The 25,693-nt window shown below is 43.9% G+C and overlaps 1 protein-coding gene across 2 annotated transcripts; it reads left to right on the top strand.

The window, feature by feature from the left end:
* The first annotated feature begins 106 nt into the window (after nt 1-106).
* dtx2 (deltex 2, E3 ubiquitin ligase) lies at nt 107-20,490 on the top strand. Of its 2 annotated transcripts, XM_055941829.1 has the most exons (9): nt 107-1,106; nt 1,716-2,301; nt 10,401-10,459; nt 12,316-12,486; nt 13,996-14,063; nt 15,259-15,420; nt 16,669-16,830; nt 18,312-18,401; nt 19,593-20,490. In XM_055941829.1, exons 1-9 carry the CDS (start codon nt 794-796, stop codon nt 19,857-19,859), a joined length of 1,878 nt encoding a protein of 625 aa, XP_055797804.1. In that variant the 5' UTR covers nt 107-793; the 3' UTR covers nt 19,860-20,490. The 2 variants fall into 2 exon arrangements, with proteins under 2 accessions (XP_055797804.1, XP_055797805.1); XM_055941830.1 differs by lacking the exon at nt 12,316-12,486 and having other exon boundaries at nt 111-1,106.
* Nucleotides 20,491-25,693: the final 5,203 nt, after the last annotated feature.

Genomic DNA, 25,693 nt, shown 5'->3' with positions numbered 1-25,693 from the left:
CACATGAAATGTCTGCCTGTTTTGGTGGGATGGAATTTTGGCCTGTGTAGTGACATCCCAGGCAGTAAATTAGTTAATAGACCAATAAGAAAGAGAGTTCCAAACCTTTCTGCCAATGACAGCAAGTTGTCAGTTTTCCCCTGACCACTCCTAGCGAAATTGTTGCTTGAGAAATTGCTATTTTTGTTTATTTCTGACCATTTTAATTGAAAACAGTCACAGTAAGGTACTTAATTGTTACCCAGAAATGATTTGATATTGAGATAAAAACGGCTGCATTGGAGCTTTAAAAATATAATGATGTGCGCATGTCTTATTTGCCAAGCAACGATTGTTCCGACTGGTTTATCTGTGGTTTGCGTAGCTAGCCAGTTTGAGTTTGTTGGAATGCAATGATTTGTAAACTAGCATAGCTCAATATATTTCCGCATCTAAAGATTTATAGCTTCGCAAGGTTTGCCAAAATGCTTTTAAACAATTTGCTTGAGTGTTTGCCGCCTGACCTCGAATCAGTCTTGTAAAAATGGGTCATTTTAATAATCCAAGCTAGCTAACTTTAGCTACATCTTGTAAATTGAAGATGTTTTGCTAGCTAGCTAACATAGTTAGGTTTGATCGCTACAATTTATTGATAGGGTAACTGCAGGGTGTCCTGTAGTTTGGCAAAGTGTTAAAACGTGTTTTGTCCATCTGACTTAGCTTCTTAGCCTAGCTTGTTACGTTAGCCGAATTAGCTAGCATCAGCTTTTTCTGTCGTTTACTGAATTTGACGTATCGCTACTAGCTGTAAGATATGGCCACTGCCTCTAGCTCCTGTGTGGGGATAAATGGGTCTAGAAATGGACCCTCTATCTCTACACCGACATTGGTAGCATCTGGACAATCTCAGCCCATGGTCGTTGTATGGGAATGGCAGGATGATCTTGGCTTCTGGCGACCATATAGCGGCCAGGTGAGCGGCTATATCGAACAATACTTCTCCTCTCCGCGGGGACACAGAGGTGGGGGTCCTGGCTCCACCAGCATCAGCCTAGGACAATCAGATCCCAGCTTGTCGCCTTATCTCATAGACATACCAAGCTTGAACCAGTTCCGCCAAGATACAGGTAAGGGAATTAAGCCACTCACACTGCACTGTGTGTGTGATGTAGCTAGCTAACAGTAGCTAGTTATTACATTTACAAATTAACTGAAGCTTTCGAGCTTTGTTGTGCCCTGGCTAGCGCATCGTTAGTTATTTTACGCTAGCTAGCGGTTGTAGTTAGCCTCCATAAACCAAAGATAATAGCATTGCTTATCTTGCTAACATCTATAGCGAACAGTCTTGTTGTTTTCCAGCGATGTCAATGTTTTCTTTAGGTAACTAGTTGGCTAGCTGGCTAACTCGAAAACGAACGTGACAGACATGATAGTAGGCAGTGATACAGCCAAGTCTCTTGGTTGGAAAGTGGGTCGGATTGGACAAATTCAAATGTCCTTTGACACCTGCAGCCTGTGATACAAACTTGTCCAGGAAAAGAGAGAAAAACAGCAGGAAGTCTTCTCAATAGCACAGGATGTGTAGTATAATGCTTAGCTGACATTTATATAGGCACACCACTAGGTACTAGACTATAATACACAGTTAGACATTCACTGATGTGACGTCTACTGCATCATTTTCTGTGCTAGGCACCTTTACCTCTAAGTATAAATTCACTGTGTTATCTTTCCAGGGAAAACGCGGTCTGTACGCCGTCAATTGTTTGCCCAGTCCTCAGGCTTGGGTAGCGGAGTATATTGGGAGTGGGCAAATGACGAAGGAGGATGGACTCCATACGAGACTCGCACTTCTATTCTACTAGAACACAGCTACCTGGCACGGCAGGCCACGGCGGATATGGCTTCACACGGCTATAACTACATAGTGGACCTCACAGCGCTGGCCCAGGTCAACAAGGCCACGGGCTTCAGGCGGCAGGTCCGACGGCAGGGTAACTTTCCCTACCCACTGGCGTCTGGCGCCTCCGTCATCCACTCGGGCCCTGCCTGCTCCTGCCACCAGTGTCTGAGCCACAGCTGCACTGGCCCCATGCCCAGCCGCTCACGCCATTCCTTCTCCTCTGGGCAGCTGAGCCGGCCCAGCTTCCAGGGCCCCAGCAGGGCGGCTGGAGCTCACCCCACCTCAGTGTACTCGCCCTACCCCAGGAGGCCTCTTTCTGTGGGGGGCATGGCGTGGGGTGGTCCCTGGCCCCCGACACCCTCCGCTAGTCAGTTCCCTGGACCTCCACTGTCTTACCCTACCAGTGCTAATGGCTTAAGGTAGGTTGGCTTTGTTTGAATAGTCATTGTCGTCTAATTTAGCAGCTTATCCATTTATACTACACTCTTGACTAACTATGCGTTGATTTTTTTACATGTAATTTTTATTTAACCAGGTAGGCCAGTTGAGAACAAGTTCTCATTTACAACTGCGACCTGGCCAAGATAAAGCAAAGCAGTGCGACTAAACAATAACAGAGTTACACATGGAATAAACAAACATGCAGTCAATAATATAATAAAAAAGTCTATATACAGTGTGTGCAAATGATGTAAGATAGAGCGGGAAGGTAATAAATAGGCCATAGTGGCGAAATAATTACAATTGAGCAATTAAACACTGGATTGATGTGCAGAAGATGAATGTGCAAGTAGAGATGCGGGTGCAAATGAGTTGGATGGGCTATTTACAGATGGGCTATGTACTGATGCAGAGATCTGTGAGCTGTTCTGACAGCTGATGCTTAATGTTAGTAAGGGAGATATGAGTCTCCAGCTTCAGTGATTTTTTTTTTTGCAATTCGTTCCAGTCATTGGCAGCAGAGAACTGGAAGGAAAGGCAGCCAAAGGAAGAATTGGCTTTGGGGGTGACCAGTGAAATATACCTGCTGGAGCGTGTGCTGAGGGTGGGTGCGGCTGTGGTGACCAGTGAGCTGAAATAAGGCAGGGCTTTACCTAGCAAAGACTTATAGATGACCTGGAGCCAGTGGGTTTGGCGACGAATATGAAGCGAGGGCCAGCCAACAAGAGCATACAGGTTGCAATGGTGGGTAGTATATGGGGCTTTGGTGACAAAACAAATGGCACTGTGATAGACTGAGTCCAACTTGCTGAGTAGGGTATTGGAGGCTATTTTGTAAATGACATCGCCGAAGTCAAGGATCGGTAGGATAGTCTGTTTTACGAAGGTATGTTTGGCAGGATGAGTGAAGGATGCTTTGTTGTGAAATAGGAAGCCAATTCTAGATTTCATTTTGGATTGGAGATGCTTAATGGGAGTCTGGAAAGAGAGTTTACAGTCTAACCTAGACACCTAGGTATTTGTAGTTGTCCACATATTCTAAGTCAGAACCGTCCAGAGTAGTGATGCTGGACGGGCGAGCATGTGCGGGCAGCGATCTGTTGAAGAGCACTAATTAAACATAGCCTACTGTTAGGGGCTCTGACATTGAGGCTGCGTTTACACAGGCAGTCCAATTCTGATATTTTGCCCAATTATGGGCAAAAGATATGATCGGTCAAAAGACCAATTAGTGGCAAAAATCTGAATTGGACTGTTTGTGTAAATGCAGACTTAGACCAAATTGTTGTTTTGATTTTTTTTTTTAGAACATAAATAAATCTAATGTTGAGCTATTTGACACATTGGTTTGGGGTTACAATTTGTCAGTGATTGATGTCCTCTAAAGAGGAAGTGGTGATACGCAGAATTGTTTTGCAGTGGATAGGAAACCAGATTTGGGACCCAAATTTCTGCTCGGTCAGTAAGCCAGCTGATATGAGTCACATTACATCAACTGGTGTATCTCACACACACTTCCTCCCATTGTTGTGTTACCATGCGGTCCCTGATAGTAGTAGGCCTAAGCTTTGTCACTCCTTGTGAAGAACAAAGCACAGGGAAGAAAGTTTGCATACTAGTATGTTATTCTTGTGACAGTTATATATATATATATTTTTTTTAAGAATACCTTCCTGGCACTTTCTGTTGAAAGCTTCGATGCAGCCCTGATGCCACACAGCGCTAAAACACATTTTGTGGAAAAAAGATGGCAGCATGGAGCAATGTTGAACATAAAAATGAACATACTGTAACAAAGCCTTATCAACTTGTCGAAAAAGCACACAGAAAAGCGTCTGACACTGGATGTGCGTAACTTCGGTAGGCCCTCTGCGTGTGTAATATTTCACTATATTGGATCACTCCAAAATATTGGTATCACTCCGCGGCTGAGGGAAACATCCGAGGTGAGGATTTACACATTTACTCCAGTGTACACCTGTGTCACGGCTTGTCCGCCCCTATATATAGACCCCATGGCCGCGACACACATTCTCTTTCATTTTCTCGGCGGACGTCCGTATGGTTTGAGGTACAAACTTTCTGAAGATCGCTTGGTAAGTCACTGGTAGGTGTAATATCTTGCGTGGAAGTATACTCACTGGTTGTTTGCAGCCTGGAGCAGCTGGCCACATGGCCAGCACCTCTTGAGTGCCACACTCACTGTGCACGGTCGATCTGTATCTTCCGCCCGTGGTTTGTCGTGCTTGTGTTTCTTTAGCGTTACACTAGAACTCCTTGTGCATCTATTAATATATTGGTGGCTCTTGCTGCCACAAACAGTTTTTTCCTTACACAGAACAAGCCGGCCGGCAAGTTATGTATGTTGTGAATTGCTTTAACATGCCCCGACTCTCTGCTAATTACCCTACAGGGTTTATTTTTCTTGTTCTTCACCTGCATAATGTAAGAATATCGTGGTGGGCTTCCACTACGTTGAGACATTAACTTTGGAGTTCCTTAACGGAGTTACTCCATATGGTGCTGTTTTGTTTTCTGCTTGGATATTAAACCGGCTAGGTAATATTGTAGTTGGCGTAAAACATTTTTTATTAAAATAAATAAAACAAATAAATCAAATCCGTTACCTTGGTGAATGTTTTTTATTTATTTTGTCTGTCTGTTTTTCCCACACGGGTCTTCAGTGTTTTTTGCAGAGGTACTGGTTAATTTATCCCTCACCGGGTTCCTATTCCCCCAAGTGGGTCACGACATAAGCTCTCCCAGGGTGTCGGACCCCTGCTCCGTGGCCTTGTTGGCTTGGCTGAGCTTATGGCTTCCCTTTGTGACAGGATTGATGGTGGCATCCCCCTGGGGATCCACATAACTCTTGTATGCATTGCCTGGGTTTAAGCCATGCGGAGAGGGCGGTGGAGCGCACTACTGGATGTCTATTTTGTGTGGTGTTCTCAGAACGCCTGCGCCTGGTGCGATTGGAGGCCATGCACGAGTTGGTCGACCAGGCTCTGGCTCAGGCTGGGGATGAGCTCCCTCAGGAGTTGTGCCAGTCCCTCTACTGGGCCCAGTACTCCTCCCAGGAAGCGTGGCCAGAGCCATCACAGGCAGAGCCCATCTGCTGCCAGTCCTGGGCAGCTTGATAGCTTTGATGGTGAAGACAGCAGCTCCCTGTTGGCCAGTGATCTGCTTTTCCTGGGGGACGATGCTGGCACTGTTCACCACTGTGAGCGGGGCTGACAGGCCATCAGAAGCTGGCAGTTGGCCATCATCGCCCTCAGCGATCATGTAGGTAGAGAGAGAGAGAGCTATGAGGGGCCTACTCACTCGGGTAGCCACTGCACTGGACATCAAACTGGTGGACAGTGATGACTCTCCATCTGTCCCAACTCTGCTGCGTTCCGTGCGGCCTTGTAGGAGAGCTTTGCCTCTGCCCGGGGGTGCTTCCAAAGCAGAGACTGGACCATGGAGTTATGTTCCGGGCGCAGAGTCACTCGGCCTCCGGGAGTACCCGACCATGGACACCATGATAGCTGCCATAGTCCTCCCTGACTGGGAGATTATAGGGCGGAACCCGTGACTGAAGCCGGGACTCCCCTGAGTCGTTGATGCAGACTTGAAAGACCCATATGGGTCCATGTGCTCTCTTGGCTTACCTGCAGACTGTGGCCCCTGCTGCAAGGGAGGCAAAAAGGAGCTCCTCTGGGAAGTGGAGGTGTCTCGCCTGCTTTCCCTGCTCCAGAGGGATGTGGCCCGCTCCAATGGACAGGCCATAGCGCAGGTGGTTACCACCCGGCACCATCTCTGGCTGGCCCAATCCCCGTCTGCCAGCTGGTCTCCAGAACATATTTGCCACTCTCCCCAGCACCCCTGGGCTGACGTTTGGCCCAGGGGTTAATGACATTCTAGAGCAGACCAATAAGGTTCGTAGGGACTGGACCGGGAGACCCTGAGACGGTTCATACCTCCTCAGGCCCGGGTCCAAGGCAGACGGATCGTCGCCAACCACCTGCACTTGAATGACGGTGGGGTCCCCCTCCTGCCCCATCGCTTCATGCTGAGGAACGACAGCGGGGAGGGGCACAGCATGCGGTGGAGAAACAACCTGTCAACCGTCACCGCCATAGGGACGTGCATGGGAGCCCCAGGCGCTCTGGGCGCCAGAGGAGAGGTAGGCCCCAGCAACTCCTGACAGACAATTCCTCTGCCACTTCTCCTGGTGTCACAGGGAAAAGTGGGATGACTGTGTGGAGTCCCCAGAGGTGTTGTGCTCAAGGGGTACCGACAATGCTCAAGGGGTACCGACTCCAATTCCGGTGCTGGCCCCCATCCTTCAGGGGCGTTCTTGTCACCACAGTGGCCGACTCACTCCTGGACAAGGGTGCCATCCGCAGGATCGAGACATCAGAACGGCTAGGTGGGGTTCTACTCCACTTATTTTGTGGTCCCAAAAAGAGAGAGGGTTTCGACCAATTCAGGACCTCCACAACCTCAATGGGTAATTGAAGGTACTGAGGTTTCCACATGCTGTCCCCGGCCTGTGTTTTACAGTCCGTGTCCAGGAACCAGTGGTTTGTGAAGCTGGACCTGAGGGATGCGTACTTCCATGTTCCTGTTTCCCCAGCTCATTGGCAGTATCTCCGATTCGCTTTTGAAGGGACGGCTTACGAATTCATCGTTCTTCCCTTCGGCCTCTTTGGCACCCCACATTTTCACAAACTGCATGGATGCTGTCCTTGCACCTCTCACGTCCTGAGGGTTGTTGATCCTCAATTACCTGGACGATTGGCTGATTTGTGCCCCCCGACGAGGACCCAGGTCCTGTCAGACAGACATGCTCCTGACTCGAGGTCGACCGATTTTATGATTTTTCAACGCCGATACCAATACAGATTATTAGAGGACCAAAAAAGCCGATACCGATTAATCGGCTGATTTTAATAAATAAATGTATAATAATAATGACAATTACAACAATACTGAATGAACACTTATTTTAACTTAATATAATACATCAATAAAATCAATTTAACCTCAAGTAAATAATGAAACATGTTCAATTTGGTTTAAATAATGCAAAAACAAAGTGTTGGAGAAGAAAGTAAGTGCAATATGTGCCATGTAAAAAAGCTAACGTTTAAGTTCCTTGCTCAGAACATATGAAAGCTGGTGGTTCCTTTTAACATGAGTCTTCATTATTGCCAGCTAAGAAGTTTTAGGTTGTAATTATTATAGGACTATTTCCCTCTATACCATTTGTATTTCATTAACCTTTGACTGTTAGATGTTCTTATAGGCACTTAAGTATTGCCAGTGTAACAGTATAGCTTCCGTCCCTCTCCTCGCTCCTCCCTGGGCTCGAACCAGCAACACAACGACAACAGCAGCATTACCCATGCAGAGCATGGGGAACAACTACTAGAAGGCTCAGAGCGAGTGACGTTTGAAACGCTATTAGCACGCGCTAACTAGCTAGCCATTTCACTTCAGCCTCATCTCGGGAGTTGATAGGCTTGAAGTCATAAGCAGCGCAATGCTTGACGCACAACGAAGAGCTGCTGGCAAAACGCATGGAAGTGCTGTTTGAATGATTGTTTACGCGCCTGCTTCTGCCTACCACCGCTCAGTCAGATACTTAGATACTTGTATGCTCAGTCAGATTATATGCAACGCAGGACACGCTAGATGATATCTAGTAATATCATCAACCATGTGTAGTTAACTAGTGATTATGATTGATTGTTTTTTATAAGATAAGTTTAATGCTAGCTAGCAACTTACCTTGGCTTACTGCATTCGCGTAACAGGCAGTCTCCTTGTGGAGTGCAACGAGAGAGAGGCAGGTCGTTATTGCGTTGGACTAGTTAACTGTAAGGTTGCAAGATTGGATCCCCAGAGATGACAATGTGAAAATCTGTCGTTCTGCCCCTGAACGAGGCAGTTAACCTACCGTTCCTAGGCCGTCCTTGAAAAGAAGAATGTGTTCTTAACTGACTTGCCTAGTTAAATAAAGGTATAATAAAGTATATAAAAAATGAAATCGGCGCCCCAAAATACCGATTTACTATTGTTATGAATAATTAATCGGCCATTCCTGCTCCATCTGCGGCCTCTTCAACGGTGGTTCAACTCCCACTGGCTGCACCCGAAGCGCCACCGCCAGCTGCGAGTGACCACGCAGTGCCTCAGGGCATTGTTAAGGTGGCGATGTCATTCCTTTCTCTCAGGTGGGGTGGAGATGCTGAGATTGTGCCGCCGATCAGCACAGACGCCTCCCAGATCGGCTGGGGGGGTGTGACCAAGGGCAGGTTGGCTGTCGGCTACCCCCTTGGAGAGGCAGGCACATCTATACACAAGCTCTGAGCTGTACTGCTGGCCCTGCAGTCTTTCCTTCTACATCTCAAGTGAAGACATGTCTGTTCTCACCAGGACAACACCCACAGTGGTGGCTTACATCAACCATCAGGGTGGACTGAGGTCCCACTGCCTCCATCTTATAGCACGGGAGCTCCTTCTCTGGGCTCAGGAACGTCTAGCGTCTCTACGTGCACGTACCTGGCATCCTGAATGTGGCAGCAGATATGCTCTTGAGTGAGGGCCCGCCACCATGGGACTGGAGCCTACATCCCCAGGTGGCGCAGCACCTGGGCTCTACTGAGAGTAGTGCCCCTCGCTGACATCTGTGCTGCGGCCAGCTGGGCTTCATCTTGCACCTTTATTATGCACCATCGGGTAAATGTGGCACCTCCCTCTGCGGTTGGTTCGGTGGTCCTGGGCGTCGCCTCCCCATCCGGGGACTCTACCGGGACACCCCTTCCACATTGACGCGCCTCGGTCCCGCGCTAGGTCTTTGCCCCTGGCTGGCCAGGTCCCTCTAGCACCTACTAAATCTGTTACGGTATACCAATATATTGGAGTGATCCAATATAGTGAAACATAATGAAGGTTATGTATGTAACCACGGTTATGTGAGCTATATGGATCACTCCAATCCTCCACGGTGCTAGAGGCGCCTCAAAAAAGATGTAGAGAACGTGTGTCGTGGCAATGGGGTCTATATATAGAGGCAGACCCCAGCCATGACACAGGTGTACACGGGAGTAAATCTGTAAATCCTCACCTCGGATACACAATACTGTTCAAAAGTTTGGGGTCCTTTTAGAAATTCTTGTTTTTGAAAGAAAAGCAAACATTTTCTGTCCATTTTAAAATAACATCAAATTGATCATTAATACAGGGTAGACATTGTTACTGTTGTAAATGACTATTGTAGCTGGAACCGCAGATTTTTTTTAATGGAATATCTACATAGGTGTATAGAGGCCAATTATCAGCAACCATCACTCCTGTGTTCCAATGGCTTGTGTTAGCTAATCCAAGTTTATAATTGTAAGTAGTACACAGCATTGAACGAGATCTTCCGTTTCTTGGCATTTTCTCGCATGGAATAGCTTTCATTTCTCAGAACAAGAATAGACAGATGCGTTTCAGAAGAAAGATCTTTGTTTCTAGCCATTTTGAGCCTGGTATCGAACCCAGAAATGCTGATGCTCCAGATACTCAACTAGTCTAAAGAAGGCCAGTTTTATTGCTTCTTTAATCAGAATAACAGTTTTCAGCTGTGCTGACATGATTGCAAAATGGTTTTGTAATGATCAATTTGCCTTTTAAAATGATAAACATGGATTAGCTAACACAACGTGACATTGGAACACAGGAGTAATGGTTGCTTTTAATGGGCCTCTGTACTCCTATGTAGATATTCCATTAAAAAAAGTCAGTTTCCACCAACAGTCATTTACAACATTAACAATGTCTACACTGTATCTCTGATCAATTTGATGTTATTTTAATGGTCAAACGTGCTTTGCTTTTAAAAACAAGGACATTTCTAAGTGACCCCAAACTTTTGAACGGTAGTGTATATATTTTAAGTAGCTCTCATGTAAGAAAAGGTTGGAGACCCCTGATCTAGAGTGTTTTCAAACTTTGAGAGAACCGACCACATCAGTTTCTCACTTGATTGCAGAAGCAATGGTGTACGGATTCATTAATGTCGGTTTTCCTGTTTCCTCTGCTGCAGTGTCCCTGCCATCCCTCTGCAACGGAATGGATCCACCAGTGTGAGCTCAGCCCTTGCAGGTAAAGCAGTCCCAAGCAATTGATCCAAACGTCCACCATGGTGGTACTACCTGTATTATTTTCAGTTACCATCAATGTGAACTCTAGTGGTTTGAATCAAGCATTGTTTTTCTTGGTGGTGATGGCAGAACTGTCTGCTCCATGAATTTACACCTTGGTTTGAAAGTAACAGTAAAGAGTATTGAGTTTCTACACTGACAATTTATCTTCTGAGTGTCAGTCTGTTCGACAGCAAAACTTGACAAAAATAGAACAATTCTAAAATCAATATTAGTAAGTAATATTAGTAACAAGCATACATTGTTTCAGCCAAATGTGTGGCCTATGGCAAGCTAAAGTCTTAACAAAGACAGCTGATACACCAGAAATGGTCTACACATTCGACTGCACTGTTCAGCAACCGTGGTTTAGTAAGCTTATCTCATAGACCTGACAGATTTTAGAGGCACACCTTTTGTTTATCAGTCATTAAAGCAGCGATACAGAACTTTTTTTGTGATTTCATGGCAGTGACCATAGCTCCTGTCGGTGGTGAGAAAGTAATTTGTGTCTCTCTGGAGAGCTGGCCTATCGCTGTACATCATCTCCACAGACCAGGCCCTGTTTTACTCTGGTCATTTGCCCAGCCCACGATGGCATTTGTTTTCCAATGTAGTCTCAGGGTTTTGGGGGCTTAGTGAAAAGGGCTTACTTTATTTTTATTTTGTATTTTACCCCCTTCTCCCCAATTTTGATATTGTCTTATCGCTGAAACTCCCCTACGGGCTTGGGAGGTGAAGTTTGAGTCATGCCAAACTGCTTCTTAACACGTGCTCGCCTAACCCGGAAGCCAGCCGCAGCAATGTGTCGGAGGAAACGCAGTTCACCTGACGACCTAGGTCAGCCTGCAGGCGCCCGGCCTGCCACGAGTCGCTATGGCGCGATGAGCCATGTAAAGCCCCCCCCCCCCAGCCAAACCCTCCGCTAACCCGGACGATGCTGGGACAATTGTGCGCCGCCCTATGGGACTCCTGATCACTGCCGGTTGTGATACTGCCCGGGATCGAACCCGGGTCTGTAGTGACGCCTCAAGCACTGTGATGCAGCGCCTTAGACCCCTGCGCCACTCAGGAGGCCCAGATCACTATTTTCATTTGTAGCCTAGTTTATTTTCGTTTCATCCAAACTGTTTTATTTGTTTGCTGGTTATTTGGGAATGTTCAGAATCTCTTAGCTAGCAGTTTAGCTTTTTACACTAAAACCTTTTTTGAGAGGACTATGCCGTTGAGCCAGCAGATAGGCTAGCAATGGATACTGACAGCATTTCAGCTTCTTTTGTTAGTGTCTGTTCAAAGGGTTGTGATGAACCATGATCTGTGACGAACACATTTGTGCTGAAATGTTTTGTGGAGGGCTAATGTGAAGTTAATTTGACAGTTTCTGAAGATTTTCCTTTGGCCTTTTTTATTTTGATTTCATGAAATTACTCAAATATATATATTTTTAAAATTACACAAAACCATGTAGTATTGAGGCAGAACCGAACAATAGCGCTTTTTATAAGGAAATCGAACTGCAATGAATGCACTTTATCATATCATCCCACATTTTTATTAGTCCAACACATTTTCTTTACTGTACAAACCCTAAATCCTGATGACTTTTTATTCCTGAATCCGACGTTATCTAGCCATACCAAGCAGGATGGGGCTAGAAGCGCCTACCAAATATAATGCCCTCTTGTCCATGAGAAAGTCCCCCCCCCACCCCTTTTTAGTCACTCACTGCTTTATCCACCATGTCTCATCTGTTTGGTTTCTCCTCCCCCTGACTGACCCCACCCCCTCTGCATGTCTCCCCGGGGCCTCTCACTCCAGGCATGGCCTCCATTTTGATGTCAGCAGTGGGACTCGGTGTGTGCTTCACGAGTGCCCCCCTCCCGCACCCCTCCTCCGCTCCTCCTCCCCCCAGCAGCACCAGCAGGCCCGCAGGCTCCAAAACTCACAGCAGCAGCTCGGTTAGGAGGGCAAAGAGGCAGCACAGGACAGGTAGCTACGCCACCTTCCCCCACCAACTCACTATTGGCTTGCATCCAGCTCTGTGCTTCGTCACATCCAATGCTTTCCATTGTTGTCATCCCAAATCCATAAGTTGGAATACTTGGCTTGTTATGTATGTTGATATTTTGTATGTGCCATGTGGTTAAAAACGAATGCCTGCCTTGTGAAACCTTGGAGACATCCGAGCCAGTAATTCCTATTCTCACTCAGTTAGGATCTCACTATTCAATACACAATTCTTAGAATCAATGGGAGTGGAGTGGGAGTGGGAAACTGAATTTTACTGGGTTTGACTTAAAGGTGATTTGCCTATAACATGGACATTGCACTGTGTCCCTATCACTCCCATTGACTTTCAGCTAGCGGTGGCTAAAATTGGTCCTGAACCATCGATTTACATTTTCTCCTGGCTCACACTACTTTCAGGTTAAGGAACAATCTATCAATAAATTGTAATATCAAACTTATCCTTTTAAAATCAAATATTGTGTTCTTAACCTGAATGGCATCAAAGGCAGTGTTTAGATTTTCTGCAGGCTGGTATAGCTTCCTTTTATTTTTCCTTTTACGTATGCTCTCTTCTATCGCATTCCAATGCTCACTTTCTCTGAAGAATCATTTACCAATCTGTGACTCAATCATTTCTATCCTATCCACAAATCAGTGTTGTGATGTTGCTTGTCAGTCGACAGTGTTCATTAGCTAACAAACAGGGGTGTGAAATAGGCCCTAATCTTGCTATTTGGTTACAAAGGTTGCAGCTCAAAACAGAACCCCTAAACTCAACACTGAGTTGCTGACACCCTGTAGCTGTTTCAGAGCAGACTGATACTCACAAATCATCTAACAATGAAGCTTCATCCCAAATGGCACCCTATTCCCCATAGTGCACACATTTTGAACAGAGCCCTATGTTGTAAATAGGGTGGCATTTGGGAATCTTCAGCCCCTAACGAAGGAAGAGGGTGCTTTTGGTACATTAAGTGTCAATCTCTAACCCTTTTCTCTCCCGTTCATCCACAACTGTCATGCATTAATACTGTGTGCCTCAATCTGTCGACTCATGTTACATCTTCGAGCAGTGCTTTTGTATGGTACAGATTTGCCAACGAAGCCAGCCTAAAGTTTGAGCTGCAGTGAAGTGTGTAGGCTACATCTGCAGGATGAGTCGGTTATTTCTGCAGTAATATAAAATACAACAATTGAAATTGTCAGTTAAAATGTTTTAGGATGAACTATATGCTATAAAATCGCAATTTTTGGGGGGGTGAACATAATGTGTTCAATTGGAAACTGCAAAACAACTAAGCTACCACTAGTTTCCACTGAAATGGTTTAAAAAAGCAATACTAAAGACCACATTTTCTATTTAATTTCTTATTATAATCCCTCCTGTGTTGTCGTATGTCCTGTCTGTAAATTGAGGGCCTGAGTGTGGTTTTTGTCTGTCATCTGGTGGGTGTCTCCAACTCTGTTCATTGTCCGCTGTTCCCTCAGCCCCAGCACAGAAACCAGAGGATGTCATTCACCGCTACATGGAGGAAGTGGCCTCTGCTCAAGACGAGGTACGCATTTCAATGTCAAAGACCCCCTCCTCCCTCCCTCGCCTCTTCCTATTGGTGTGGGGTGAAGTTGCCCCTAGATGCTTATCTTTGGTCATTTTAGCATTTTCCCCACTAATGGTTAAGGTTAGGTTTCCACTAGATCTGTACCTAGGAAAACTTCTCCCCGCTCACGGAAGAAGGGCTCTTGCAGGAGAATCAGTCATGTATCCTCGTTCTGGTACACTTAATCACGGTAGGCATGAAATAAACTATATGCAAACAAAAGCAGCTATAGTTCATCTCAGATGTTTTGAAACCATTTTGTGAAGATGATTCATTCGTATGACACAGGTGTTTTTTATTTTGTATTTTATTTAAATTCTTTTTTTATACTAAACATTTATTTTGCAGAGAGAGTGCAATATGCAAGTTGGAAGAAATATGATTGCTCTAAAATGAACACAGGTTATTTCTAAAGTAGTTTGAACAAGACAACTGCGGTTTTGCATAGAAATAAACAATACTCCATCCATAACACCAAGTCATCCCAACCTCAATTTATAGACTCATGATATAATATCATATACAGATCCTGTCATTCTTGTTATCATGTAATTACATGTACAGCATAACCTGGGGTGACAGTAGGTATGGTCTGGTACAGATTCTCGGCAAATGAAATAGTGGAAAATGAACTAAGATGCTATTACACCCTCATATATTACTACCATGTGAAAAATGTGCTTATGGACTCCAAAATGCGGTGTGGCTTGTCGAACACAGAATTTTTTGCCAAGGCAACAATGACTGAGGCGAGCAGGGACAGCAGTGGAGGCATCAATCAATTAAGGCTACAAGTGAAGGCCTAATGACAATCGCTGAATGTAATTAGGCCTACACTTTCTGATGTTTTATAACAATGTCTTTTTCCATTTATCAAATGGCGGTTGCACAGTGCAATGTTTGGATGCTTGAGTTATTTGAGTGGATGAACGTGCACAGGTAACCTACAGGAGTCTTTTGAAGTGATTTGTTTGACAAACTGATGACAACATGACTGGTTGTTTATGCCACATTTAAATCTAACTCTTAAATGGCAAATCTTTTACTTTTAGGGCCATAAATGTAATGCCCGTGCAAGTGTGCGTACAGACCTCCGTGTAACGGAAAGAAATTAAATCTACTTTCACACCTTAATATGTCTCTGTGGTTTTAGGACTGCATCATCTGTATGGACCGGCTGTCGTGTCCGTCGGATTACGCCGTGGCGTCCGAGGGAGCACAATCCATCCCACCCGGCGCTGTGGGAAAGTTCACCAAGTGTGGACACACCTTGCACATGCTCTGCATGCTTGCCATGTACAACAATGGAACCAAGGTGGGTGCCACAGAGATCCTAATAATGACTTTCAATTGTAATTCAATGGCTTGCTTGGATGACATGAGCCCACATGTCTATTTAGGACAATTAAGTAAAATATGACTTAAGGAACGATAAAGGCATGTACTTGCTTTTTATTTATTTTACCAGGTAAGTTGACTGAACACATTCTCATTTATAGCAACGACTATTTTAATTTTTATTTAAAACTGAATAGTTACAGTAATGAAGCATTATAACTGCAGGCTAAAAGTTAAGTGTTACCCACCACATATCATAAACACTATTACATATGGTGGAAGCAGGCTAGCATTTTAGTTTATGGTGATATTCTTATACACTCATTGGCCAGTTGGAATGTTCAAGAAGATGGTGAACTCCTACAGACAGTGAGTCACGTGGCTGTGGCTTGCTACATAAAGCAGACAGGCATCGAGGCATTCAGTTACTGTTTGGTTAGAATGGGCAAAACAAGTGACCTAAGCGACTTTGATCATGGAATGATCGTTGGTGTCAGGTGTGCTGGTTCCAGTATCTCAGAAACGGCCGGCCTCCTGGGATTTTCACGCACGACGGTGTCTAGGGTTTACCAAGAATGGTGAGACAAACAAACATCCCGTCAGCGGAAGTCCTGTGGGTGAAAACAGCTCGTTGAGGAGAGGGGTTGAAGGAGAATGGCAAGAATCATGCGAACTAACAGGCAGTCCACAAACAGGCAACTAAGTAGTGTGCAGAACAGCATCTCGGAACGCACAACTCGTTGGTCCTTGTCACGGATGGGCTATTACAGTAAACGACCACACCGGGTTGCACTCCTACCAGCTAAAAACAAGAAGCGGCTCCAGTGGACATGTGATCACCAACTCTGGACTACTGAGCAGTGGAAAAACATTGCCTGTACCGATGAATCCCGGTTCCTGTTCCATCATGCTGATGGCAGTCAGGATTTGGCGTAAGCAACAAGAGTTCATGGGCCCCATCCTGCCTAGTGTCAACGGTACAGGCTGGTGGTGTAATGCTATGAGCCATGTTTTCCTGGCACATGTTAGGGCCCTTGATACAAATTGTGAAACGTTTGATCGCCATATCTAGTAGTCCATGCCCCGATGAATTCAGGCTGTTCTGGAGGAAATGGTTGTTCAGACCTGGTACTAGATTGGTGTACCTTATCATTTGAGTGTAAGCAGTCACTAACATGGGTTATTTTTAAAGAAAATCTGCGTTTCTGACTATATCCCCTTCCAGGACGGCAGCCTCCAGTGCCCGTCATGCAAGACAATCTATGGGGAGAAGACGGGGACCCAGCCCAAGGGCAAGATGGAGATCTATAGTATCGCACAGTCCCTCCCCGGCCACCCAGACTGTGGAACTATCCAGATAATTTACAGCATCCCCACTGGGATACAGGTAGACACACACACCACTCACTCATTAACACACTGAGTCTGGGGTGAGCATATCTTACTCCGGGCAAGTGTGCATGCAGGCTTTTGCTCCATTGATGCAGTAACAAAAACGAGGCTTGCCACTATCCTAAGATTCTTTCTGACTGAAACCATACCATTCAGATGGGCCAAGAGATACAGATGCGGGATTGGACATGCGCCTTCCCTCATGTCAGTATTCTCATCTATCTTCCCCGTCACCAAGCCTACTGGTTAAGATCATTGGGCCAGTAACCGAAAGGCCGCTGGTTGGAATACCCCAGCAGACTAGGTGAAAAATGTCGCTGTGCCCTTGAGCAAGGCACTTAACCCTAATTGCTCCTGTAAGCAATGTTTTCTCAATTTTTTCCCGGCACTGAGCAAATTTCAGGTCTGCTGACCGCAAACTTGAACTTTGAAAATTCTGTGCAACTTCCAGCGCGTGTTTACTGTGAACACTGATGCTGCACCCACTTTAAGTTAGTTTTAACAGTGGTCAAGTAGGCTTTTAGATCATAATGTAGACCTGCCAGAGTGGCCTACCATCAAAAACAATGGAGAAAATGCACCCAGTAACATGTTAACATGTAAATAGCTGCTCTATCCTTGAGCCTACAGTAGCAGCCAATGTGTGGTGTTCAATGTAGTCCTATATTCCATAGGACTTTAGAAAAAAAAATATGCAGGGATTGACATTAACCTGTTTATCCACTTGTCTTTCAGACAAGAAGGTGACTGAAAATGTTATGGTGTTTGATGCAAGAAAACACTATAAAATAAAATGCATTATTATTCCCATACCACTTATTACAGTGAATGAGACATATTATGCTACCCCCTGCCTATTGGCTACTTAGCTTATTCAAGCCGGTCTCAAAATACAACACTACCCCTTTATGACAAAAAAGCTCTTTACCGGACTCCCTTTTCCAATATGTCCAGAAATGTACATGCTTTGTACTCTTGTTGGAAGCAATCACGCCCCTATTGCTGACTACAAATTTAGCTATAACTGGGCTAATAACTAACTAGCAAAGGATATGAACAAAATGTGCATACGTGGCTACATGCAGCTCTTGCTTTGATCTCAAAACAAGTGCCTATACTCACGACCACAGCTGTTTAAACAGTCCAGTTCAAAGTAAATGGCACAGATCCATATATGCCAATGGTCTTTCTGCATATAGGCCTACTGCAGATCTTATTGGTTATGCAATGCGGTCTGCCTACAACAGAATCTCTTGTGTAGTTCGTTTTGTTTTGGTATGTTGCATTTAAAGTGGATATTGCGTTGATTCGATCACAATTGCCACGGTAAAGGGAAACGTTGATGTTAACAGGGAAAACTAGAACATCACTCAATGTTCTAATCTCGTGCTTCTCTCTGTTCTCCCCGGGGCTACTGCATGCACATTGACTGTAAATCGCTCTGGATAAATGACTCAATTTTATTTCTCTCTCCAGGGTCCAGAGCACCCTAACCCGGGGCAGCCATACACCTGTAGAGGCTTCCCTCGCTTCTGCTTCCTCCCAGACAACGACAAGGGCAGAAAGGTAAGCAGCTAACACAGCCTCTATAGCAGAATGGACAGACTCTCTGCAAACAGAATCAAATAAAAAAAAGTGTTTCTTAAGACCACGTAGTTCCTCTGTGTTTCAGGCCACTTTCTTTCATTTAGTCTCTAATGAACATAGCCCCTCACTGTGCTCTGCTTACGCAATCCTTGTATGTGATAAAAAATAGTCTGGGAAGTCTGATTATGCAGTTTCAGTAAAAATGCTGAGTGAGAGATTTAATAATGACATGTCTTTCTTGATGTAGTGTGCCAATTCCTCATTACCATATTCATTTGATTTGCTACTCATTGCAACCAAATCTGCTACTCCAAATTGTTCTATTGACTAATTTATTGAATGCTTATTTACTGTACAGTGAGGTAAATGTTATGCTGGGTATATTGATAATACATCCCAATATTTTTTTCAAAGTAAATCAATTTCTATATCTGATCTCTCACTGTCAATGTGAAATCAAATGCACATACCTCTACCGTAACATATAGAAAATACAGACTAACTTAAAGGAAAGTTCTTTATTTTATAACTGAATGTCTTAGTAATATGTTGACAATTTTTGGGGGGTATAATATATCCTCACTTTGTATAAATTCCTCTGTCTGTATTCTGTTGTCTATTGCTAGCAGCACCATTTCACCAAGTCATATTCTAGGGATGTGTAAAATGTACATAGGCCTAATCACCTTCATTTGCTAACTCGCACTTTTGCCAAATAGCTTCAGACGGTTGTGTGACCTTGGCAAAGTTAGTTCGCTGTTGGATATCTATGGAGATCGTCAAATTACAACATTTTCTAGTTGTACATCTTTTAGTTCTCATTAAATTTGTAAAAATGTACAATCAATAGGGGTACTTTTGACATTTATTTTTAATTATCTATTCTTAATCTAAACACTACTCATATTTCAGAGCAAGTGTTAAGGTTTCAAATGACACCAAGACTGGCTTTGTAGCATCTATGTGATTTTAGTGTCTTAAATAAGGCCAGGGTGATGCCAAAATGTCCCAGTTCAATCAATTTCTCAATCGTTTTGCATACAGACTTCAAAGGTATGCCAAACATCCTTTCCCCAACGGACCTTTCCATGGATTTGATCTCAGGAAGATCCAAAACATCATAAATGTGTTGCGCATGTCATCTCTAATTTCATTTTTATTTCATGTCAGGTGCTTGAGCTGCTGAAGGTAGCGTGGACGCGACGCCTCATCTTCACAGTGGGCACGTCTAGCACCACGGGCGAGCCCGACACGGTGGTGTGGAATGAGATCCACCACAAGACTGAGATGATGTCCAACGTGTCAGGCCACGGCTACCCGGACCCCAACTATCTGGAAAATGTGCTGTCCGAGCTGTCCTCTCAGGGGGTGACCGACCACTGCCTGGTCAAACAGGAGGGCCCCAGCCAGGGAGGAGCGTCAAACTCTGGACTGTGAAACTGACCCTGAATCATTTTCCTCGTAATGTCACTACTTCAACATAGAGAACATATTCACATTCCCACTTGGATGTTTTTTGTTGTTGATCTTATTAAATATTAAATGCGAAGCAGATGGTATGTCAAAGTGCAGTGTGCAGAATACTGCACATACTGATAATGTGGGGTTTGTCGTGGACTTTATTTGCTGTAGTAGCGCTCCACCAGCTCTTGGTTTAGTCACCTGTTCCCTATAAAGTAAACCACTTTTGACCAGGGCCCATAGGGTTCTGGTCAAAAGTACTGCACTACATAGGAAATAGGGTGCCATTTTAGACACAACCCTTCTCTTGAAAAAAGTATTGTGCTTTTTTTTTTTGGAGCAGCCTGATGTTTCGCACCTCTTTTGGCATGCTCCATGAAAGGTGGCAGCTCTTGCGTGGGAACACCGACGTCGGTAGCACTTTAGTTTTGACAGTGCATTTAATTAACACTTATAGTAATTACCAGGTTAATATCTGTGATTGTTTTTCAAATTGGTAAATTATGCAAATACTTTAGTGATATTTCTGTTGAAAAGCAATGTAGGCCTACTTAGGCAAATCACTGTATACACAGACACATTAAATACTATACAAAATGGTAGCAAAGTGAGTACCTGCTTGATTGTGTTATAATGGGAGGGGGGAGAGAACTCTTTAATTGGTAATTTTCATATTTGTCAGTAATGAAAGCACTGTAAAGGAACAGAAATGTGTCTGTAAATGCCAGTTCATTAAGAAGTATAACCTGGAAGAGAAACTTCTCACTTTGCCTTTGCTTCAGCATAATATAAATATTTAAATGCATTATTTAACCATTTGTAATATTTTTTGTTTCACCTAATTTCATGGGAAACACGTGGATTTGTAATGCGGTCACGCTTAATGCAGACTAAGCTGGGCCTGTATTCACAAAGGAGCAGTGCTGATATCGATCAGGTCCTCCCTGGCCTATGTAATCTTAATCATTATCTAAGGCAAAACTGATCCTAGATCACCCCTCCTACTCTGAGATGCTTTATGAATACGGCCCCTGATGCTTTGCTACACCCACTTAGAGCTACAGAGAAGTGGTACCATGAAAGTGGCTCATCTTTGAGCCAGGTACATTTTTAAATGGCAACGAATCCTTTAGAACTAACCAGCTCCGGGGCAGGCTGTGTTCACATTGCCCTAAAAAAGTGAACTGGGCTGTGGAATTCAAGCGAACAGAACATTGACCAGCTCTTGATGGTCTGTTTGATTCTCTTCATCTGAGATCCTTTTGGAGTGTTCACAATGCACAAATTAAGCAAACTGCACAAGTTCACAAAAATTGCCTGGAAGGGGGTGACCAAGTGTGAAAACACCCGTAGAAAAACTTGAGTAGATCTCACTTAGAGGAGGAAGGGAAGTGCTACTAAGATCTCACTTCAATTGTAGTATAGGCCTACCCCCTCAGCTTTGCACTAGAAGATTAAAAACAGAAAAACGAATTTACCGCAGGTCAATTCACTTTCTCTGACAATCTGGTCAAAATAGCATAGCCATCAAGAGCAATCTGGATTTTTCTTTTTCGGCATGCTTAGGGTATATTAACCTGGATCATCCAATTCCACCGCACTGCTGTCCAACATCCAGTTAGGTGACATTTTACTCAGTATTCAGGTGTATGCAAGCAGTTTGAAAATGTTCTCCGCAATAAAAAAAGAAACTGATCAATGAATCCCATGTTACTCGTTTGTAGTGTTGATTAGCATAATTTAATTATCTTTGATTCTTATTCTTTAGCAATAGATTGAAAATAATTTATTTTACTTTTTGAGGTGTTAGGAAAGGAGTTCGTGCCAAGGCTACATTCTAAATCCTATCCCTAGAGTCCAGCAGCAACTGGGTTAGGTTCTAAGTGATGATTGCACATAGGTGTGAGTGATAGGCAAGCAATCAGTGAAAGATGTGGACTCGTTGCCTCTGCCTGGGGGGGCTGTCTTATGTTTGTTTGAATACTTTTCTTTTGGGCATGCTTTTGCATTTTACGTTTTGTATTCAGTTCATCAACTGAACTTCAATGAACTGCTTCATCTGGCCCGGACTCAAGATTCAGGATAGAGGACACCCTGGACCCTGCTAAAGCCAAGCTGTCTTCCTAGACACTAGTTCGGGTGCGCAGATGCTGTCTCTCCTGGACACCATCAGCGTGTCAACAACAGAGTCGCTAATAGCGATACTAGGCACTTGCATCCAACATCTGGTCCGCTTACTCTTTTCATGTTAAATTCAGACAGGTTATGGAACAGTTAATCATGCATAGCGAGTAGACATTCGTAGGATGACTAGTATGTTTATGCCGCGTTCAAAACAACTGGGAACTCGGGAAAAAACCAGCCTCGACTGGGAAAAATGTATTTGAACGGTATTCCAACTCGGGAACTCCTGCCTCTTTCTAGAGCTCCGACCTGAAGATCACGGACATCATGATTTGAACTCGTATTTTCCCGCAGTTCTTAGTTATTTTGAACGCGGCATTAGTAACAGAGGGCACACATGATGCCCATGACATAACCCTAGGTATTGTGATCCTGACTAACTTCATATGTCACTATTGCGGCAGGTATTGTGCTTCGAACATGCAAACTATGTGAATCTTGTTTTCTCTGAAATGAAACTGTAGTATGTGGTGCTACTTCTTCTGTAGAGGGCAGCATTGTATCAAACATTTAAATATACCAGCAATGAAAGCATTCATGAATTCCCTCCCTGACATCAAAGATACCACATGCTGCTCGAGCAGATAATCATGGATACCTTTCCATGTATCGTTGTTGCCGCTACACGTTTGCAAAAATACATAGACCGTTCCTAAATACCGGTATCATCAGAATTTCTCCCCGTTTGGCTGAAGACGGTAACAGAGAGTATTTTTTTTTTTTTTTATCATTAGAGAATCTGTATGTGCTTCTCACTTCAAATTAATCATGAAATATGCTGTTTCTGTCGTGTTTTTTCAATCTTTCAGTCTTTTTGTTGTGCTAATTAATTGACGCTCCCACCCTATCATCATAGCCCCAAACTTTCGAGATAAACATTTAAACTAGGGTTGCAAAATTCCTTAAAATGTAAATAAATTCCCTGGTTTTCCAGAAATCCTGGTTGGCGGCATCCGGGAATTATCCAATCGGATTTCGGGAAAACCAGGGAATTTATTTAAAATTCCAGGAATTTTTAATCCCTAATTAATACGAATTGGTTTTCTTTCCACGGCCGTGTTAGGCATGAGGAGTAAGTGGTTATAAAAAGACACAGCAGCACAAATCACGCTAGCAGCGGCCACGCGGTTATCTACTTCAGCATGAGCAATTCAAATCCTTGCTTGGGCTGGGGGAAGGAGACTCCATTACAACTGTAGTACTAACCAGACTGCAAATTACTATATTTAGGCTCTTTCACTGGCTGGGTTGCCATGGGTGACCACCTCATTGATGATTGGATAGTGAAAGTTGTATTTGAAAGATAGTTGTTTCTATTTGAAACAGTTGCAGTGAATATTGGACGTTGTAAAGGAACGAGCCATCACAAAATGTTGCTAGTTATACAAAAGATGGCCTCAATCTTCGTTAAGATGTCAGCAACTCGAGTTATGTTTAATGACAATTATTTTCACCGGGGGTTCTAAATGTGTGAGTGATTAGTAATTAAACACAATGTCAGGATATAGCAATTAACAATATTACAATGAAGTAACATAATAAACTGTTATAACAGTAAATAGATCACATTGCCACTGACAGATATAAATGCACCAATGTTTACAAAGGAAACAGTAACTGGAAAGCACCACAAGGTGGCAGGGCAGAGCTATACAATGAACAGGCCAGATGGCTACACAGGCCAAAGGGCCACCATGGCAACTTCAGATGAAGCAGTTTTAGCAGTACAAGCTAGCAATTCTCCATCGTCACCAGTTTATAGATTATAGCTAATGAACTAGGTGGGGAATGTACATAAGCACAGGTATGCCAAAAAGATCAAGGACAACAACCACCCGAACCACTGTCTGTTCACCCCGATACCATCCAGAAGGTGAGGTCAGTACAGGTGCATCAAAGCTGGGACAGAGACTGAAAAATAGATTCTATCTCAAGGCCATCATAATGTTAAACAGCCGTCACTAACACAGAGAGGCTGCTGCCTACATACAGACTTGAAATCATTGGACACTTTAATAAATAGATCACTAGTCACTTTAATAATGTCACTTTAATAATGTTTAAATATCTTGTATTACTCATCCCATATGTATATACTGTATTTTTATACCATCTATTGCATCTTGCCTATGCCGCTCGGTCATCGCTCATCCATATATTTATATGTATATATTCTCATTCCATCCCTTTACTTAGATTTGTGTGTATTAGGTAGTTGTTGAGGAATTGTTAAATTACTTGTTAGATATTACTGCACTGTCGGAACTAGAAGCACAAGCATTTCGCTACACTCGCAATAACATCTGCTAACCTTTTGTATGTGACCAATAAAATTTCATTTGATTTAAAGGCTATGAAATTGGTACCTTGCGTGTCCACAGTTATAATTAAGATGTAAGGCCTGGGGGGGTGTGGTATATGGCCAAGGTATATGGCCAAGGCTAAGGGTTGTTCTTGGGCAAATTGCAATGCGGAGTGCCTAGATACAGCCCTTAGCCGTGGTATATTGGCCATTACCACAAACCTCAAAGGTGACTTATTACTATTATATAAACAGGTTACCAATGTAATTAGTTTCACAGGTATTTTGTGTCATTCCTGTGGTATACTGTTTGATATACCATGACTTTCCTGTCTAGCCATCAGCATTCAGGACTCGAATGACCGGGTTTATAATAAAGAACATGGCCTACACTTTCTCTATACTGTACATGTACCAGTTGCTTGGCATGATGCCACCACGTGGAAATCAAATAGCTAGCAAAAATACCATAATGTATTGCTAAAGTAGAAACATAACACAAAATACAACAAGGAAATATGCGTTATTGTAAGCTACTTACTATTAGACGAACACACGTGTACAAAGTTATCGTAAGGAAACAACAAAAGCAATGTGGGCACCAGGGGAAAATGCACTGCTGCACTAAACAAGTTTTGGCAGGTCCTGACTAGAGAATATGCATATGTCCGCCAGAAACAGGTGAGTAAAGTAGAAACCAGAATGGCAGGGAATATTGTATAGCTGACCCAAATACGTATTTGTAGTTAAACTTAGTCGCTGCAGAATTCTGAGGGGGCTTTATATGGTTAACTCAACCAACGCAAGAGCTGGTCAGGTATAGGTAAGGGCTGGGATAAACAATTCCTTTGTGTGGGGAGGACTTGTTCCGAAACACAGCTGCCCCATCAGTAACAGTGTTAGGAAGTCTGGGATTGAGTGGGAGGAGTCCACACTGTCTGCATGGGCATCGCTGTCTCCTGCCTGCCTTACATACTGACCAGACCGGACACGTCACGTGCGCGAGCATTGCAAAAAAAGTTTCGAAATCCATGTTATTCAATTATTGCACCCTCACTGCTTGCGCGCGCCCACGAGCGTCTGCGACACCAAGGGCTAAAATAGATGTCGTTCCTATTTCTGACGCAGATCGCGCTGCAAGTCCTGCCTCTCCCATCTCCTCATTGGTTTATAGAAGCAAGTACCCACGTGCCATCTCCTCATTGGTTTGGCTAGAAACGATTCGGTTGGCCGTTTTATGTGGGGATTAATTGTCGGAGTAGCGATCCTTGTGCATTTCAGGTAAAATAACAACTCAATGTTTATATCCCAGGACCAATTACTA

The sequence above is a fragment of the Salvelinus fontinalis genome, chromosome 13 (assembly GCF_029448725.1).
Source record: "Salvelinus fontinalis isolate EN_2023a chromosome 13, ASM2944872v1, whole genome shotgun sequence".
In the NCBI taxonomy this organism is placed as follows: domain Eukaryota; kingdom Metazoa; phylum Chordata; class Actinopteri; order Salmoniformes; family Salmonidae; genus Salvelinus; species Salvelinus fontinalis.
Note: the sequence above shows the minus strand (reverse complement) of the source record. Positions and strands in the feature narration are given on the sequence as shown.

Bases quoted from the DNA above. Each gene is read 5' to 3' on its own strand.
- dtx2 (XM_055941829.1), top strand. From the start codon at position 794: ATGGCCACTGCCTCTAGCTCCTGTGTGGGGATAAATGGGTCTAGAAAT. The intron at 10,460-12,315 runs GTAAAGCAGTCC...CTCTCACTCCAG, and splicing joins TGTGAGCTCAGCCCTTGCAG to GCATGGCCTCCATTTTGATG. The intron at 12,487-13,995 runs GTAGCTACGCCA...CTGTTCCCTCAG, and splicing joins AAAGAGGCAGCACAGGACAG to CCCCAGCACAGAAACCAGAG.